This window comes from Lygodium microphyllum, chromosome 6 (assembly GCF_053477565.2).
Source record: "Lygodium microphyllum isolate KBCC chromosome 6, Lygodium_microphyllum_v1.1.10, whole genome shotgun sequence".
Lineage (NCBI taxonomy): Eukaryota > Viridiplantae > Streptophyta > Polypodiopsida > Schizaeales > Lygodiaceae > Lygodium > Lygodium microphyllum.
In genome coordinates, this window is record NC_141140.1 from 120,296,390 (window position 1) to 120,317,528 (window position 21,139).

Sequence of the window (21,139 nt, forward strand, 5' to 3'; positions counted from 1 at the left end):
GAGTAAAGATTTGACCAAGTGGCTAAATCTCAAACCCATAGTTGAGAGTGGGACTTAGGGAGATTGCTTATATAATATCCAGGAAAAATTTCACCTTGAAGTAAGGGGATAAGATTTGACCATTTGTCCAAATATTAATCACAATATAAATTTCCAAACTTTATGAAAATTCCCAAATTCTTGAATATGTGGTTATACGTAAGTTTCTTAAAGGAAAAGGGATTATTTTATTACCTTACAACATGCAAAGAAAGGATATTTTCTAATATATTTTAAACTCACATTATATAAAGGGTTTATATATAGTGACCCCCTTGAGGTAGGACAGAAGGATTTGTAGGAACTAGGCAATCAAGAGGGCTTGCAGCATGTGGAGGGAGACAAGCATTGGCAATCCAATGAGAAGGAGACATGTGTACAAGAATCCTTTAAAAGAAAAATAGACTCTTATTTTTGCAAAGACCTTTGCATGGATCTTCTAGGGTATGCTAAACTATGCCAAGATAGAGTTATGAAGCTATAGAATCAATTGTATTTGTGTTTTCTTATTGTTAGTATCATAATTGACCATTTACTTATGTTGGTACATTATTATATGCTTTTAAACTTATTTTCAAGTCCATAGATGTATATAGTTATTGTGCTTCACTTTAATATTTGTACACAATATTTTAACATCTACTTTTGGTTACATATCACTATAGATGGTCCAAAGGGTAGGAGAAGAGGAGATTTTCACAGGTATGTCTCTAGTGGTGTACTATAGGGGCAGACTAAATGCAGATTTGTCTCAATCGATGCTTAGCTATTCTCCCTTTGTATTCTCCAATGCATCCATCTCTAGTAGATGGATTCGATACTCCAAGTGACCATAGAGAGAGGTAGCTTAGGTACGCCTTGCCTGACTAGTGGAGGTGGCGGCTATGGTGGATCATTTAGGGAGCTACAAACTTCCTCTCCTCACCATACAAGGACTAGTTGTTGGGGTTGTGTAGAGATACATATCCTACAACTCCATAGTTTATTGATATGCTCCCTTTCTCCCATCATATTTCTAAAGACGGTGGCTCTAGTGCTTACTACAAAGATATAGATGTAGTATCCTTCTCCCATTGATCGAGTGTACACCCACTGGCATGGCTATAGCTATAGTGACTTTTACTCCTATGACACCAAGGTTTGCCAAATTCTATCTAGAGGTGCCTCTCCTCTAGATGATACACTTGTAGATACCATTCTTATAGGTACATCAAATATAGAAGAGTCTCCTAGTCATGCTTAGGAGCATGGTCCTAGGTAGGAGAGGATTTATACTAGAGATATCCCACCAAGTTATGGGTACTTGGTGGAGCAGATTATTGGTACTATCTACATGAATGTTGTGCATAGATAAGAGTTATAATAGTATGTTTTTGGGCACAATTTATTAGGTCATTTGAAAAATATACTAGAGGATAGTAAGAACTATGTAATAGCACCCTTGCATGAGGAGTTTCCAATACCTTTTATGACCGATTGTTTCTCCACAGGGTGGATGATGGAGCAAATATGTACCTATATGTCCCATAGAGACTCGGATATAAGGAACACAATAATTAAAGAGCGGTGTAGGAAATCCTAAGTAGCTAGATTAGGAGGACTAAATGTAGCTCATAGAGAAGGCCACAGACTCTCCATAGCAATAGTGGCAATACTAAGAGGTCGAAAGGACATGACTAGAGGCAAAGAGTCATGCATCACCTTGGAATTGACAGTCATAGGACCTACTTGGAGGATTTTGAAAGCTCTCTATTAGTTGTGTTGACTTTCTTATTTTATGTATTTATTTTAATAATTAATCAATTTTAATAATACTAATTTGTATTTTTTTCAATAGCACTCTATTACAAATAGCTATCCTACAAGCTTGGAGACACGATATGGGAACAGATACTATCAAAGGCCTTAACCATGGGGCTTATGATGAGAAGGTTATAGAGACTTAAGACTAGAAAGAATAAGGAAATAAAGAAAAAGAATCAAGTTTAGATACAAAACATCAAGACAAGAACCCTCAAAAAATCCTTTGATTCAATCTTTATATGATAGAGTTTGTTAGATACCATCATTACAAGCACTCAAGTACAAGCATATAATCCAAGCTCTAAGACTTTTACTCAAAGAGCACCCTATTCATTAACATAACCCTGCATTAAATAGGCTTACTCAAATGATTTTGGGTCCAAAACTATGGATAAACTATCAAACAATGTCATAAATGGCAGCCCTTATTAATCATGTGTACTACTAAGTTTTAGCATACATTGGATTTGGCTAAAACCCTGTATGGGCACCAAATTAGTAATTCAACATTGTTATGATAGTTTTATTAGAAAAAATAAAAGGAATCCCTATGCTACCCCAAATCTTCATAAAACCATGTACTCTTATTCTAGCAGTGTTTTCTCATCCCTAGAGCACCAAATGCATGAAGGAGATGCATCTGAAGGCCCTAGAACACCTCAAAAAACCTTTGTTAAAGTAGATACCCTACTAGTTAATGTAATTATGATAGTGAAAATGTAAGCCTTTGCTCTTCCAATCCTTCATAAAACCATGGATTCTTATTCTAGCAACAATGATCTAACAACAATAGAGCATCATATACATAAAGGAGATGCCATGGAAGACTTAGAATCACCTTGTGAATGCTTTATGATAGTAGATACCCTATTGGTTACTATTATTACAAAATATACATTGTCCAACATCCAACTTCTAAGTATCAAGAAACTCCTAGGATGTCATTGGATTCAATCCCTATGAGTTTCTCTCTTGTTTCAACTTTCTCATAAGCTATGGTGGCCTCTCCAAGAGCTCCAAAACTTAGACATGTTTCCTTTTTTGTAGCTCTTGTTTTCTTTTCTCCACTTTTTTCTCTTTTTCTCAACCTCACATTCCCCTCCTTAAAGCTTTTGTATAAGAAGCCTTAAAACAAGTCACTAGTTCATTAACTTGGACCATATGCATACAAATTTTCTCTTCTAAACTTGTGTGACTTGAATAAGACATTTCACCTAATCTTGACCTTGGCATGCCTACCACTTGCCTTTTCATGAATTAGCAAGTAATTGTGGTGAGGAAATAACTAGCCAGTCCCATCTTTTACTATCATGTATGTAAACCAAGAAAGAATTTAATATATGACTTGACAAATTATTTCATGGTATAGACAAGTAATCATTTGACAAAAATGTATCAACAAACATAGTTTGATTGCACTTATCAATAAGCCATATGCACATGGCAATTTTATCTTTCATGTTTCTTTGGTAAGTAAATTTATAGTTCTTATGATGGATTATCTTCTCTAGATTTGTTGAAATGTAGACAGAGAAGGTATGTAGAGACATAGTAGAGAGAGAAGAGACACACCATATACACTCCCAAAGACTATTTCATATTGATCACAATCTACATATATATATAGGTGAGACCCTGTCTAGATAGGGTGAGCTATATATAGCTCTAACAACCCCACTAAAATAAAGGTATCTAGTTGCGGGTGAGAAAACCCTTGGGGAGCAAAAGGGAAAAGCCCGATCTCTTATATACAAATGTACAAACATGATCAAGAAGGATTATTGCGTGTATGTAAAGTGAATTTGTGCATGTGAAGTGCAACTAAATATGTACGTACAAGGATGACCAAGAGGTCTGAGGTGTATGTGCATATGTGAACTATATCATGGTGCCTACAAGGAGTATGCACAATGACACTACAATGTCATAGTAGATTAATACCAAAGATGGAAGTTGAGACAACTCCAAGTTCCAAGCACATTAGAGTTAATCAAGCTTCATTGAGTCATTTGGTGAATATATCTACAATCATTTGATCACTTGGACAATGTTCAATCATGATCATGACTTTCTTTACCTCATATTGAACATAATGATAATGCATTGCAATATGTTTAGACTTGTTATGTTGAACATAGTCTTTAGCAAGACTAGTAGCACTTTGGTTATCACATCTAAGTGGTGTGCTAGAGAGACGAGGTTTTGCAATATTTGATTGAACTTTTCAAAGCCATACTAACTCTCGAGCCGCTAAAGATGTAGCTATATATTTAGCCTTTGTAGTGGAAACAACAACACAACGTTGTTTCTTACTAGTCCAAGAAACAAGACAACCATTGATAAAGAAACAATTTCCACTTGTAGAATGCATAGATAAGTGAGAGCTTACCCAATCTGCATCTATATGATCCAAAAGTTGAAGTGAATGTACAAAATCAAAGTTTTTTTAATGCCGATAAACCAACCCAAAATCTTTAGTGTCTTTCAAATACTTCAAAACTCGTTTAGCTGCAGTCCGATGTTTAAGGCATGGAGAATTAAGATGTTTTCCAATAAAATTTGTAGCAAAAAGAATGTTAGGGTGAGAATTCAAGCCAACAAATTGAAGACATTCAACAAGATTAGCATAAGGTTGATATAATGATAATTGTCCATCATTCTGTAGAAAGTAAGAGTTTTTTGTAGAGCTCACAAGACAAGGAGTACTAGCAGGATGTGCAGAACCCAAACCAAACTTCTAAATAATATCTTCAATGAGCTTTGTTTGATGCAGTAATAAAACACCCTTTCCTTGATAGGGTTGAATTTGAATACCAAGACATGAGTGTATGTCTCCAAGATCGACCCTGTCAAACGCAGAAGATAAAACCTTCTTTACATGTTGAAGGAAGTTGAGATTGTTATAAATAAGTATGGTATCATCCACATATAGAGCAAGAATAACAAAACTATCATCACAACGCCTGACATATAAGTTAGGATTTGAAGAATAAGAGATAGAACCTTGTTTTGTAAGGAAGAGATCAATCTTTTGATACCAAGTTCATGAAGATTGTTTGAGACCATAGAGTGCCCAATAAAGTCTACAAGCAAAATTTTCCTTATGTTTGACCACAAATTCCTCTGGTTGCTCCGTGTATATCTCTTCCGTTAAATCACTATTAAGAAAAGCAGTTCTCACATCCATTTGGTGAACCTCCAAATCAAACTCAATAGAAAAACTAACAAGACCCGAATACTGATAATATGAACAATATGTGAGAAAGTTTCTTGATAAACAACTCTTGAAATTTGTAAGAAACCTTTGGCAACTAGCCTTGCTTTGAATTTGTCAAATGTTCCATATACTTTTTTTTAGTCTTATAAACCCACTTGCATTTTATAGTAGTATGTCCAGGCGGTAACTCGATTGGGACCCATGTATCTTTAGAGAGAAGAGATTCATACTCAACTTCTATGGCCTCTTGACATTGTTCCTTTTGTGGGGATGACATGGCATCATGATACGAGATAGGATCTTCACAAATATTGAGAGCATTCTCAAGAATATCAACATCATAAACATGAGGAGTATGATAAGAGAGAGGGTCTTTACAAATATTGAGAGCATTCTTAAGAATATCAACATCATAAATATGACAAGTACCATACTCATTATCGATTGGAAGATCAGCGATGTTGTGTTGCTACATGGACACGGTGTGAAAAAACATGGAATGAATCATCATCCAGTTTACTTATTAATCTAGAGAGTTAATGTCATCTTAGTCATTAGTGCTAGTGCCCATAGTATGGTTAGTTTCAAAATATGGGATTTTTGGTCAAGTTTAGCTTATTTTTTATATTTTGGATATTATTTCTTGTAAATATCCTTAAAAACTATAGAAAAATTCTAGAATAGGGTGACATGCAAAAAGTAAGTGGCTTTTCAACCAATTTTGGAAGTTCTCATGCAAAAAGAAAGGCTTTCAAAATCACGCGGTGCATGATCGCAGTTTAAAGGCAGCAAATAGCACTTTGGACTAGGAGAAGGAGTGATCTAGAACAATTCTGAGCAGAAATCTTGCACTTTTACCCCCCTTTTAGAGCCAACAGAGCCATTAGATTTGCAGCTTGAGCAGCATAGAAGAAGCTAATGTTTGATGTATGTTTTTGGTCTACCAAGGAGCTTGAGGAGATGTAATGCTTGGAGATTTCTTCCGAGTAGTCCTAGACAAGGATTTTATTCATCTTGTCAAGTTCTATCAATACATATTGCTCTGATTCATTGACCTTTGTCTTTATCTTGTGTATCTCTTGTTTATTCTTTTTCTTCTCTTCTATCTCCTATTCTCTACTTTCTTCTCTCTTTGATCCCTCTCGTGGATACAACCTTTTGATTAAAACCACTCTAACATTGGTGAGCCTGATGTGAAAGGTCATTTGAAGGAAAGACATGATGGGAGAACCTTCAAGCACAATTTCCAATGATGTTTTGCAATAGTTAGTATAGAATATCAACATGCTTATGTAGATACAACAACAAGAACAATAGGTGATGTAGGTTGTGCTCAAACAGAAACTGTTGTGATAAATGCTCTGTTGGCAATAGAGCATGAGATGAAGGTGTTTAATGGTAGGAATGTATCCACATATTTGCATATATATGCTCAAAAGATGGGTCATTGTACATGAAGTGAAAGCCCAAATTATTGAATTATACATGCATATTAAAAAATAGGATGCCTCTTGCTTTGAATTTTGGAAAGGGAGGTATGAAAAATGTGTTGGAAGACTTGGATGTACAAAATGCTTATGCGACTGTACATGCTTCTACTTTTGGTCTATAGTTGGATAGAATGCTTGGCCAAGTGATGGTTGGTCCAAAGGTTGCAATATGGACATATGATTTGTATGGAGTTGAAAAGAGGAATATTTCTGATAATGAAATTTCTTATGTAGGGCAAGACATTCATGACATAACTAGCTGGGAATCACCCATGGATGCATATTCAATGGATGAATATTTAGCAAAAGTGCAAAACATGGATGTACTTGTGGAAGAGAAAGAGAAGAGAGATGAAGATAATGCATGGATATCTAAGAGAGTGACAAGAAGAAGTGTGTATCCTCCTGTGAGGGTGCCCGCCCATCGACTGTCTAGGCACGCTTTTAGCGGTCTATCAAGAAACGAATCTAAGCATCACTGCCCGACACTCCCAGGGAATGTTTTGAGTTTTGTCACCTAGGGTTTCCCGAATCCGCCTCACAACGAAACGTTTACGGTTGAACCCACTAGGATCGACCTGAAATTTGGGTTCCTAATGGCCAAGGTCTCCTAACAACATTCTAGCATCGGGTTTTGGACATCCTACTTTATGCAGAGATACCCAATCCGAAGCAGACCCATGCCACACTTGGTTCAAAGAGAATGGGAAACGAGAGGGATGAGCTGCTCAACCTCTCTGCCCATAGGGCATAGTCCCATTCCGGTCCCCTAAAACGGCATGAATCGGGTTCTAACCTAGCAATACCTAAAGGTCAAATGACGATAAAAACTTATGAGAACCCGTCGAGGGTTCCGCCCGCCCGCTTCCCTTAATAGCTTTAGTTTTCTAATTAGGTCCTACCACATTTATGCGTGACACTTAAAGTCAGCTTCATTAATTAAGCATTTTAGGAAATAGGGTTTGTTCGCATAACTTATAGCACAAACACGAAAACAGAGCAAAGCAATCTATTGACAAACAAGTTCAAACAAGTTCCTTAACTTATCTTCAAGTTAATCTTTGTCTCCCGCCCATACATGAGAAATTATGCATCGCTTCTGTCCAACAGAAGTATCCCTTCTGCCTTGCAGAAGTAACTGGTCCAATTCACATGGCACCACAAACACAATCCTTTATCTAGAATAGGATCTCCCAACATGCCCAGATGTTGGGGACCATGGAGGTCTTCAACTCCATTCTAGACCTAGCAAGGGTGTCCAGAGCTCCAACTAACCCGCAAGCTATCTAGGAGCGAAACAGCATTCCCGTGGTTGGCCTTTTCACCACTCGACCTTCGGCCTATGAATCAAGTAGTGCCCTCTCGATTGATATGCGGTGCAATCATGGAGGTGATCCACTTGTGCAATATATCCTTCCTTAATTAAATCCTTTAAGAATCAAGCACAAACAAGGCATTCAACCCTAATATCATTCTCCAAGAAAACATTCCTTTATTCCCATGGCGACTTGTCATCACAGACCCTTGCCATGCATTTACCATAAATCACAAGCACTTGGAATAATCACCCAAACAACAACTAACAACCGGTTGAATGTAAAAACATTTAGGATGTTGTTCGATCAATCAACAAAACTAATTGCATTCTTTCCAAAACTATGCAAGAGTAGATGATATAATATTTTCCATCGCATATTTGCTCTCCCCCTTGGGATCTAAGAGCAATACTATGCAAAAATGTTCTTAACACTTCATTCCTTCGGCTAGGGCATATATTAAGGGTTCAAACACTATTCATGATGTAAGTTCTATAGGTCACTTACCTTGATTGATAACCCAATCCTGGATTTGGATTGGAAAAAGTCATCGTTATCGGACGGAACTCAAGACATCTTAGTTTTAACCCTTATGATTAATTTCTTGTACTTTAGCTCTTAGTCAAGTCATGAGGCAACTAGAAAATTATCCTCATATATTCAAACATGTTATAGGCATAACGTAAAAATACTTGATAAGATAAGTGCGAGATGATCTCAAGCAATTAGACTCTTAGGCTAAGTACTTTTGAAGTATCTAAACTTTAAACTAGTACTTCTCTATTCATGATTCTTAATGTCATATTGTTTTAGCAATTATGCTATTTATAACCCTTGACTATACTTTAATCTAGCACTTGTATGTCCAATCTTTTAATGTCGTTCTTTTGACGACTATGCCATTCATAACGCTTGAATAATTCTTCCTTGTAATTGCTCTACTAGCAAATAAGTCATATGTAACTAGGTGTAATTATCTTCCCTTGATATATACACTTTACAAACTCCATCTTTCGAGTAGGTGAGATGAAATTTATCCTTTCCCATGACCTATACTCGTGCAATAGTATGGGGCCTAACGTATCTCATACGAGAATCAAAGCAAGCATCTATCAATTTGAAAATACATTACTTACGACCGGAACTGTAGTTGGATTGACAGTGATGCCTTTGCCCGAAGCCTTGTTGCTGGTTGTAGGATTGTCATCCGCACGTGACATTCTTTGCTTGGAGGCCATCGTCCGCAGGTAGACTCAAGAGATTAAGAAGGTGGAATAGATTCAAGATGGGAGAGCGTAAGAGAAGATGGTTAAGTCGAGGATTGAGATAGAGGAAATTGAGCTAACTCTCTTCCTTGCAGCCTCTCGGGGTGACTCTTCTCTCTCTCTCTCTCTCTCTCTCTCTCTCTCTCTCTCTCTCTCTCTCTGTGTGTGTCAAGCTCTCGCTCACAATCTCTTGGAGGGGTATACTCTCTCTCTCCCTCTCTCTTACAGCCTTTCAGGGCCTCCTTATGCTTTCTTATATCTCTCCCATGCCTCATATTTATAGTGAATTAGAGAAGAGGCCTTGTGGTTGAGAAGTGGAGCTCTTTGTGGAGGGGGATCTTGGAAAGATCAGTGATCTGATGCTCAGATCATAAATCTGATGGTTCCATTGGCTCCGAAAGGGGGGTAAAACCCCAAGACACTTGTCTAGAAAGCTCTTAGTTCACTCCTTCTTCTTTTCTCTGTTCAAAGTGTTGTCCACTGCCTGTCTACTGTGATCGCAGCACGCGCGATTTTGCAAATCCTTTCTTTATTTTTTTTCTTTTTATAAAATCTCCAAACTAACTAAAATATCTCTTGTCTTTTCTTTTAAATGACATCCAATTTCTAAAAATCTCCATATCTTTTTTTAGGATAATATCAAAAATATCTAAAATATACTAGTTTTGCCCAAAATCTAATATTTTTGGACCATCCAAACTATACACATTAACCTAGTGATTAATATAACTCATAAGTCTCATTTACATTGTAAGTTACGTGAAGGGTAGCGACGGTCCTTGCCAATCCGAGAAAAATATCGAATGTACGACTCTTGATTTTTTTTAATAAAATATTTTAAATTAAATAAAAATTATTAATAATTAATGTTAGTTAGTTTTTACCTTAGTTAGTCTTCAGTTAGTAATCTTACTAACTTATTAACTGACTAGCTAACTTTCGAACCAACCAACTAACTTTTATTGAGCAGAGATATTACACCTCCTAAAGCTACAAAAATCGGCCACCTCTCGAGAATGTTATGGAAGAGTTTGGCTAGGAGTAGAAACATGATAGCAAGCAAGGGAAAATAGTTAGGAAATAAGTTGCACTTTGATATGGAGACAGCCAAGGATGCCTTGGAAGATCCTATACTAAAAGAGTCAACCATTACATATATAGATTTTCTTAATGCATTTAAAGAGGTATACAAAGCTCACTTTTTACTTGATGCAGAGACTCAAATGGAGATTGGTGAACTGTTGGATGCACATGATTTGCAAGATACATTTATCGTTTATGAGACAATTCATGAGCTCGAGGATATGCCTTTAGAGGATATTAAATGTAATGCTCCGCAATTGGAAAATATTTAAGATGCTTTGTTAGAGGCCTTGATAGGAAATTCAAAGATACTTCAAGATATGGACTACTTCACTATTTTTGGTGATAATCAGCATATGTGTTGGATACAAGTGAGGCTCAATTTACGTTTGATGTGGTATATAATTGCTAGTATAAGCATATTTCCATGCATTGGACTTTGAAAGAGCAAGCATGTTGCTATGTATTTGTTGATGGGTGCATTAAAAGCTTGTATATAGAGATTCAACAACCTCTATTATATGATGCACACCCAAGACCTTATGACCTTAGAAGGGGCACTGGGTGTGGTTCAAGAGTTGTATAAATACTGAGTATTTTAATATATGATCCTAAGGGATGCCTTCTTATATGCATGATGAGTGACAAGTTGATGCTATGGGTGTTTGACCCGAGTGGTGCATCGACGATGGCACATACTGAAGGATGTGCAAGTTCAAAAGGGGTGGTTGTCGTGTCACTATGCAGACATAGTGTGAAAAAACGTGAAGTGCATTATCATCCGATTTTCTTATTAATCTAGAGAGGCAATGTCATCGTTGTCATTGGTGCTAGTGTCCATAGTATGGTTAGTTCCAAACTACAGGATTTTTGGACAAGCTAGCCTATTTTTGATATTTTGTATAATATTTATTGTCAATATCTTAAAAAGCTATAGAAAACTTCTAGAATAGGGTGACATGCAAAAAGAAAGTGACTTTTCAACCAATTTTAGGAGATGTCATGCAAAAAGAAGGGCTTTCGAAATGGTGCGGCATGTTATCCTAATTTACAGGGAGCAAATAGCACTTCAAACTAGGAGAAGAAGGAGTGATCTGGAAGAATTTTGAGTAGGTGTCTTGGGGTTTTATCCCCCTTTCGGAGTCAACGGAGCCATCAAATTTGTAGTTTGAGCAATAGAGAATAAGATAATGTTTGGTGCACATTTTTTGTCTATCAGGGAGCTTTAAGAGATCTAATGCTTGGAGATTGCTTCTGAGTAGTCCTAGAAAAGGATTTTGAAGTTTTCCTATATAGGAAAACCCATGAAATGTGAGAAATTCTCTAATATTTCCTAGATACATCTAAATGCATTCCCTACATATAACTAGAATATCACATTCCCCACATCTCATTGTAGGAAATCTTAGGTATGCTTACATAGATTGATGCCAGGAGGCATATTTCACGGTGGATTCCGTGCCATGGTGGATTCCGTGAGGTTTTACGGTGGATTCCGTAAACTTTGATGACCGGGGCTCATACACAAAGTGGATTCTTTGTGTGAGAAGTTGATGGGGACGCCTGTCCTTTTCGGGCGTTTCATTAATTTAGTGTGTACATGGGTGATTCCATAGCGGGATCCAATCGCTACCCATCTCGTGCGAAGGCGGAGCTCTTGGAACGATCGGGCTCTACGGTCAATCTCGTCGCGAACCGTCGATACAGGCAGACTTCTGGCGATCAAGAACCCCTGTTTCCATCATTGGATCGCGAAGGACCGGTCTACAGAGGCGGAGGACCACTCCTACATCTCCCTCTCCAAGACGTTTTTTTTTTTCCACAGACAGTAAGCTCCATAGCTCACAAGCTTTAAAGCTTTTATGAGTATTAAGCTTAATAAATAAGCCATAAGCCACAAAAATCGACGTCTAGTAACTCGAAAGATCAGCGTGAATTTCAGCGGCGTCAGAAAAACGCCCCCCCCCCCACGAATTGCGCCGTTTACTACCATAAAGCTTGAAGCTCAATCAATTAAGCTATAGTCACACAAGCTCTTCAATCTTGCAAGTCATAACTAACTCCAGGTCACACCCAATCAGTCAAGTTCAGCAAGTTTCTTCAAGTCAAGTTCTGCAAGTTCTGTAAAGCAACTAAGTTCAAGTCTGCAACTCTGCAAGTCAGACAAGTCAACTGGAGTCAAAACTGACTTGTGCTTAAAACTCCTAGAAGGGCTGTTCTTGCGCAGAAACTCCGAACTGCAAAGTTGTTCATTGGAAGGTACTTTACCCATATGTAGGTTTGCTGAAGCATTTTCAGCATATGAAGAAGGATAAAACACAGATTTTTCGAAGATTGTGAAAGCTATACCCAAAAACACATAAGCCTTGTATTCCCGAACTTGAGCTACGCTCATCCCGCTAACTTGATTTTGAGTGAGAAAGGTCTTTTGAGTTTTACAGGATGACGGAACCACATATGGATGATCTTATGGCTGAAGGCGACCTACCTGAACCTACGATGGAGCAAAAGCTGGACTTAATCATGATGCAATTGGAAGAAGAACGAAGGGCTAGGCAAGCATTGCAAGTTCAACTGGCAAATTTACAAAGAGCGTCTACCGACAAAGAAGAACCTCAAGCTGAAGATCTTATTCAACGTACCATCGACGCAACTCTTGAAGCTCAAACCATCCGCAAGGAATCAAAGATAAGTAAAAGAAGTTTCAAATTCCGTACTTTCAATGGCATATGAGAAGGAAAAACTGTTCTAGCATTCATTAGTCAGTTTGACGACTATTTCCATGAGGAAACCTATGCAGAAAAAGATAAAATCAAGTGTGTCACTAACCATTTAGTGGACAGAGCATCTCTTTGGTGGACTGTAGTATGCAAGAGTATAGATTGTCCTGCTACTTGGGAGAATTTCAAGAAGAAGTTCATGCAGAATTTCCTTCCTCCACAATTTCAAGAGAAAGCTATTAAGCAATGGGATCTTCTTCAGCAACGGGATCGTGAGCCTATTCCTCAGTATTATACAGAGCGTTTTTGGAATGCATTACTCCAGCTACGCATGCTTGAAGACGTGCCTGAAGTGACACACAAGTGCAAGTATATGTCTGGACTCCTTGGGCATTACTACGCTGAAGTTAACATGTTCAAGCCTGCTACTCTTGAAGACGCCATTTCACTAGCTCACGACACTGAAGACAAGTTGCGAGGTAGAGACAGACGTCCACAGCAATTCCAAGCCAATGGTAACTATGGATCTAAGCAATTCAATTCCAACTTTAGAAGATTTAATCCAAGTCGTTTCTCTTCATCATCTTTCCGTAAAAATTGGGCAAAACCACCTGCATTACCATCCAATGTTAATCAAAACCCTAAGCCTATTCCACAGCCAAACCCTAATGTCCCTAGACTTCCTGCCATTGCAAACAATGTAACCAAAGCCAAGCCAATAGTATGCTATAAATGCCACCAGCTTGGACATCTAGCAGCAAATTGTCATTCAAAGAAGCCACCTGCCCATATCAACTACCTTGGAGCAATGGACGAAGACGAACATGAAGATATGCCTGATTTCACAGAAGATGAGGATGACACTACTACTATTTCGGATACTTTGCCAGGTATGCCAACTCCACATTCTTTATTGACTATGAAATGTTTGGTGCATGGAAAGGAAAAGATTATTTTGCATGATGACGGTAGCACTCATGATTTTATTTCACCAAAATTAGTAAAGGAATTGAAGTTACAGACTGTACCTACGCATTACCGCATCAAAGCTGCATTCTTAGGTACTAGGTATAATGGTACACAAGAAGTGCATGACTTAGAGATTCAAATTGGTCAATACACTGAAAGAAGAAATTTTCTAGTTGTTCTATTACAGTCGAGTGACATTATTTTAGGTATGCCTTGGCGTCACCAGCATAACCCAAATATAGACTATTCCACACATTCAATGAATATTAATTTTCAAGGAAAATCTATTACATTATATGGTATGCATGCATCTAATGTTTTTCCACTGCTTTCGCATACTCAAGCTAAACGTGCATTACGCAAGAGTAGTAAATCCTATCTCATTTGGGTGAATGAACTGCAAGTAAAAGATAATCATATGCACCCTAGGCATAAAGAATTTCTTGCGTATTTTAAGGACTGTTTTGCAGAAGACCTACCACCTAGTTTACCTCCTTCACGTCCAGAAGACAATAAGATAGATTTGATCCCTGGCACACAACCACCTTGCAAAGCACCATATAGGCATAACGAGATAGAGCAAAAAGAAATTCAGAGTCAAGTTGAGGAATTACTAAATAGAGGATTGATTAGACCTAGTAGTTCTCAATTTGGTGCACATGTCCTGTTAGTCAAGAAAAAGAATAATACCTATCGTATGTGCATTGACTATCGAGCTTTAAATAAGATCACTGTAAAGAATAGGTATCCTATTCCTAGAGTTGATGACCTTATGGACAAACTGCAAGGATCTGCTATATTTAGTAAAATAGACCTTAAGTCTGGTTATCATCAGGTGAGACTAGATACGTCAGACATATTCAAGACTGCATTTAGGACACAGTTTAGTCATTACGAATTTTTAGTCATTCCATTTGGATTGACTAATGCACCTGCTACATTTAGTAAAATGATGAACCGTATATTTTTGAAATATCAGTATTGTGTAATTGTCTTCTTTGATGATATTTTGGTGTTTAGTCAAAATGAGAAAGAACATTATGAGCATTTGTCATTGGTTTTTCAGTTATTAAAAGATAATCAACTGTATGCAAACCCTGAAAAGAGTGAATTCTTTAAAATAGAAATTGAGTATTTAGGTCATATAGTATCATTGGATGGAATTAAAGTTGATCCTAAGAAAATAGATGCAATATTGAATTGGCCTGTACCTAAAAACGTGCATGAGTTACGCTCATTCCTTGGTCTTGCTAGTTTCTATAAGAAATTTGTACGTAATTTTTCCTTACTTGCTTTACCATTAACCAAACTTCTAAAGAAAGGAATTGTTTATCTTTGGTCCGAGAATCAACAGAAATCCTTTGACTTAGTCAACCCCAAATCTCTGACCGACATATCAAATGGGCATCCTTTATTCAAAGTTTTCATCCTATCATTCAATATCAACCCGGAAAAGAAAATGTAGTGGCTGATGCATTTAGTAGAAGACCTGCCATTCATAATATTTCTGTTATATCTTTTGATTCTTTGATTGCTATGAACGATACTTATCATCAGGATATTACTTTTCATGCTGATTGGAATAAATTAGTTCAAAATAACTTCATTCCTATTGATTCATTGTCATATAATGATGGATTTATGTTTTATGAAAAGAGATTGTGTGTTACAATTCCATTCCGATCTTTTGTTTTGAATGAGATTCATTGTCCCCCATATCAAGGTCATAGAGGTATCATATCTACCTTACGTACATTAACTGAAGATTTTTATTGGCCGCATATGGACACTGATGTATCTAACTTTGTTTCTGAATGTTTGATTTGTCAAAGAGTTAAGAGACATCATGGTAAACAATATGGATTACTTATGTCTTTGTCTATTCCATCTAAACCTTGGGAACAAATTTCTATGGATTTCATTACTGGTTTACCTAATACTAAATCTAATCATGATATGATTTGGACAATAGTAGATAGATTTAGTAAACAAGCATATTTCATTCCATGTAAGAAAACTTTAACAGCATCACAAGCAGCACAATTGTTTTTGAAAACTGTTTTCACTAACCATGGATTGCCAAAAGTTATTATTTCAGATCGTGATTCTAGATTTTGTAACAACTTTTGGATTACTCTGTTTGCTAACCTAGGCACAAAGATTGATTTCTCATCTGCATTTCATCCTGAAACTAATGGACAAACAGAAGCCACTAATAGCACTATTCTAGATCTCTTACGTGCATATATTATTTCTAAACCTCAGACATGGGACACACATTTGCATTTATTACAGTTTGAATATAACAATACACCACACACATCTACAAAGAAAGCACCGTTTGAAGTGATTTATGGATATAGATTATCTACACATGTTGCATATTTGTCAAATAGAATTCAAAGTGTTGATGATATTGCTAGTATGCATAATACTATTTTTGATGAGGTTAAAGATATGATTGCCAAAGCTCAGCAATCATATACCAAAGAAGCCAACAAGAAAAGACAAGCAATGAATTTCAAAGTTGATGACCATGTTTGGTTGAGAATAGAAAAATGTAGACTACAAAGTGTAGATAGACATCCAGTTGTCAAATTAGCCCCTAGATTCTATGGACCATTTAGGATCATTCATAAAATAAATGACAATGCATTCAAGTTAGAATTACCACCTCATTGGAAAATTCACAATACATTTCACATTAGTTTATTGAGACCATTTAGAGGCCAAATACCTGTACACCCTATTTATGAAAACCCACCTTTATTAGAGGAAGAGACTGAAATACTTGAACCAGAAGCTTCATAGACACTGATTTTATGACCACTAGAACTGGCCGAAAGATATTCTAGATATCTAGTTAAATTTAAGAACCATCCTGTAGAGGAAGCACAATGGATGCACGCTAGAGACTTAAATGCTTTCCCCACTCTGTTAGCTCCACATTAAGCTAATAGCAATTGAGGTCAATTGCTATCCCACCTCGGGGCTATGATGCCAGGAGGCATATTTCACGGTGGATTCCGTGCTATGGTGGATTCTGTGAGGTTTTACGGTGGATTCTATAAACTTTGATGACCGGGGCTCATACACAAAGTGGATTCTTTGTGCGAGAAGTTGATGGGGACGCCTGTCCTTTTCGGGCGTTTCATTAATTTAGTGTGTACATGGGTGATTCCATAGCGGGTGATTCCGCAAAATGCATATTAAATTAATAAACGTTTATGAGTTTAGAGTGCGCACTCGTAATAAATTAAGGTTAGGATTTATTTCTAACCAGTTGATTTATTTATGTAGCTGAAGAGTGCTAGGTATTCACTTTTGTCGATTTAATTGTATTATTTTACTAACGATTGTGAATGCTTCAGTTGATATGTAGAGATAGCAGCAGTGGCAGAGGAACGCATTGGAGGATAGTGAGTATTCGATTTATGGATTATATTTTGATAGGCGCCACGCCTATATTTTATCATGCCTATTTATTGAGGCATCGATTATTTATTATTATTTTGTATGCGCATGGGCGTACGGTTATGTTATTTCTATTTGGACATTTTATTGGGCATGCCAGACTCTTTGGGCACCGTCCATTAGCTTTATTCCTATTTTTGTGTTAAAGCAAACTCAAAAGCTAAAAGCTTGCTATTTTGTAATTTGGGCTATTATTTGAGCATGAAGATGAATAATACATAAAATACATGCTTTGTGGAGTACTCACACAAGGCATGGGGGGAGATTGCACCCAATTGGTCTCTTGCTCTTGTCGTTCATGTTTTTTTACCTTGTAATTTGTGCAAAAAGTAGAGTTCTATTGTTCTTGGGGACCTTCCGGCATTCACTACGCGAGCATACAGCATCCGATCTGCGCACCATAGATTCCCTACATACAACTAGGGAATTCTATTCCCCACATCTTATACTAGGAAATTATAGGTTATATAGCTAGGGAAATTGTAGGTTATATATGCACTTAATATAACATTACATCTCCAACTTTTTTACGATCTGCTGCAAAAAATTTCTTCGTAAATTCTATTAATAAATGATTTAACATTTACCATCATTTGGCCTAGCTTAATACCTATATACAATAGAAACCAATTGGAATTCTCTTTTGCACAACGTACAATGTTATAAAAGATGTATACACTTACTAAGTTTATCTCTATGGGATACTTCAACACAACTAGCCTCCAAAGAAAAATGTTAAATGTACTAACACCTGTGGCATTCCATGTTGCAAAAATCAAACTTTTGCATTGATCACTCACATCCATAAAATCTTATTACTTACCTCAGAACACATATTCCTTGAGAAACTAGCCTATCTGCCTTGGGTCTTTGATTTTTCTCACATTTTCTAATGGGATACCTTGATATCCCAAATGACTTAGCCTCAATCAAACTTGATCGTAGGCAAAGTGAGCAATATGTCCTTAGACATTGACATGATTTTGGTTAATCAATCCATTTCCTATGACATCAAGGAGTATTGGCATTTATTTAGATACAAAGGCATCCTATTAGTTCCTTGTGTTGCCATGCTCTTCTAACATTTGATTCCCTTTTAAGAGATATGTTATGATAGTTTAGGGTTTTTTATTACAAAAATGTATCCTCCTTAAAGGGGGCCAAAGCATTGAGCCAAATAAGAAATGGATATGAGAAATCCGTCCTTGCCCCAATGTTTAGTATTTCAAGATACGTCTATTGATATTCATGTTTTCCATGGGTGGCATACCCTTTAAGGAGGATCTTTCACAAATGGTGAAATACACATTTTTTGGCAAGGGCTTTGTTCATGATTAGTTGGGTTTAGAGGGGACTATCTTCCTTGGTTAGCAAGCTTCTCCCTTGACGTAAGAGAGAGCATGCCCTTACACCATCATAAGGCTATGCACTTAGTAAGAAGGCAATGCAAAGCATAAACAAGCTTAATGAGCAAAAACAAATACCAACTAAATAATGATGGAAATAAGATACTAAGAACACTTGCAAGGAGCTAGAGCCAAGAGTGAAGCACCAACCAAGAGTGAGTGAATATCAAGTGTACATGATATGTGGGGTGCCAAAAGGGTTGCCCTTATATATAGGCTAAAATTGGGATGAGTCTTGAGAGGACAAGTCCTAAGAAAAACCCTAATAAAAATTTATAAAGCAATATACAAACTTTTAATACCTTCTCTTGATGCTCAATAAATGTTATGAGTGAACAAATGTTAAAATGATTAAAAGACTTCAAGAAAAAGCTAGATTCATGGTTGTCCTGGTGCTATGCATAGACTAGATGTGCATGAGGGATAGCACAAAAAAGACTCCTCAAGTCAAAGCATGGGATGAAGAAATAACTCCCCACATATATGGTGATCACTTACCAATGTCTAGGGTAGTCCAAGTAAGAGTTGCTCAAAGTCCATGAAGGCTGTCCTATTCTCATCACTCATACATAACATTTGAAAGAGCACTCAATGTAGAAGTAAAAGTCAATCCCAAGCTGCTAATCACATTGAGAACTAGACTTATAAATCACCTCCCAAAATGTAGAAATGGATTCATTGAAGAAAGTGAAACAAAAGTACACCCAATAAGTACTAAAGTACTCAAGGTGAATGGTCTCTAATACTTCCTAGGAAGGCACTAGTTCCTCCTATTGAAATACCACTTCATGTAATCCTCCCATCCATAAGATAAAGTAGGGAGTTGTCACCATGAGGTTAGAGAAGAAGCTCTTAGGTGGGGGTGGCCACATTGGGCCACCTCACCTTGGATCAAAGGCTTTGTCTTAGTAGCTATAGCTGAATCTCCTACATGTTGGGTTTTCTTCTAAGAACAATCTTTAGCGAGATTTCTTCTTGCCATGAACCCAATAGTGGTTCTTATTCTTCTTTCCTTGCTACACTAAGAAGGCATTAGTGATTGGTACCCCCTATAGCTTCCCTTGCACTTGCATTGATGAAGTTTTAAAGCACCAACTTTTGGAAACGATAATTAATCTTAAATATATAGATCACTTTTACCAAGGCATTAAGGCTAATGAGGTTTGGGCCATTTCATCACTTGTGTAGAGGAGGTTGTAAAGTTGAGTTTGAAGAGTAATGGCACAAAAAGATGAGCTAGCCACCATGGATGATCTCTCCGAGCTCGACAAGCTTGTCTTGGCTCTTCATGACATGGAGGTAGTCAAATTCGGGAGCTTCAAGCTCAAGAGCGGCATCACCTCCCCCATATACATAGACCTCCGAGTCATCGTCTCCTTCCCTGCCTTTCGTGCAGGTCGCATAGGCCATTTGTTCCACCATCTCCTCCCTTCGCTTCGACATCATCTATGACATTCCCTACAGCGCGCTCCCCATTGCTATTGCCATCTCCCTCGCTCGGGCCGTTCTCATGGTCATGCGCCACAAGGAGGTCAAGGACTACGTCACACGCAAGGCCATCGAGGGCATCTTCCGCCCTAGCCAGTCCTATTTCGTCCTTGAGGACCTTGTCACCACACCAGCACCTCTGTTCTCAAGACTGTCACTCCGCTCACTGATCGACGGCGGACAGCAAGAGGGCCCTGAAAAAGTGCACCGGAACAGCATGAAGCTTCATGCTGTGCTCGAGCTGACTCAGATGGTGGAGGTGCCCGTGCGGCATGGGAAGCTAACGCAAGATGTGGCTGCCTCTATGCGGCAGTTTTTGGCAGAGAATCAGACTTCCTTGCCAGGCCCAGCACAAGGGTAGGTTCCCCATCTTCCTAAGAGTAGGATGTCTTACAGCCAGTGTACTCTTCTTGCACAAAGCACAACAGCAAAGAGACTTTTTGAGCTCATGGAAAGGAAGAAGAGCAACTTGTCACTGCATATGTGAACACAGCAAAAGAGCTATTGGCTATTGCAGAAAAGGTATGTATAAGGTTTTTGTTTCAGTTAGAACAACAATGAGATCTGATGGTATAACTTAACCAATAACACAAGCAATCGATCAGTGTGCGCTTCTTTGTCCTTTACATTGATTTCAAGTTACATAATTGGAAAACATAGTAGATCAAGGAAAATATATATATATGCCCTTTAATTATTCTGGAACTTAAATACACCAACACTTCAAGTCTAGAGACCTTCTTGATGCACTAATTTGCTCCACATGAGTACAATCATCTAGCCAAGGAGGAGCATTTCTTCAAGGAGCTATCTGATTGGACCTGAGAGTGTGGTATAATTGAAGTCATCTTTACATGTCTCGGTTGTAT

At 37.6% G+C, this 21,139-nt stretch overlaps 1 protein-coding gene across 1 annotated transcript; it reads left to right on the plus strand.

Moving 5' to 3' along the window:
• The first annotated feature begins 20,058 nt into the window (after positions 1-20,058).
• LOC148035039 (uridine 5'-monophosphate synthase-like) lies at positions 20,059-20,859 on the plus strand. Its single transcript, XM_087680617.1, has one exon. It carries the CDS (start codon positions 20,293-20,295, stop codon positions 20,629-20,631), a length of 339 nt encoding a protein of 112 aa, XP_087536743.1. The 5' UTR covers positions 20,059-20,292; the 3' UTR covers positions 20,632-20,859.
• The last annotated feature ends 280 nt before the right edge of the window (positions 20,860-21,139 follow it).

Coding starts and splice junctions, on each gene's coding strand:
- LOC148035039 (XM_087680617.1), top strand. CDS start 20,293: ATGGTCATGCGCCACAAGGAGGTCAAGGACTACGTCACACGCAAGGCC.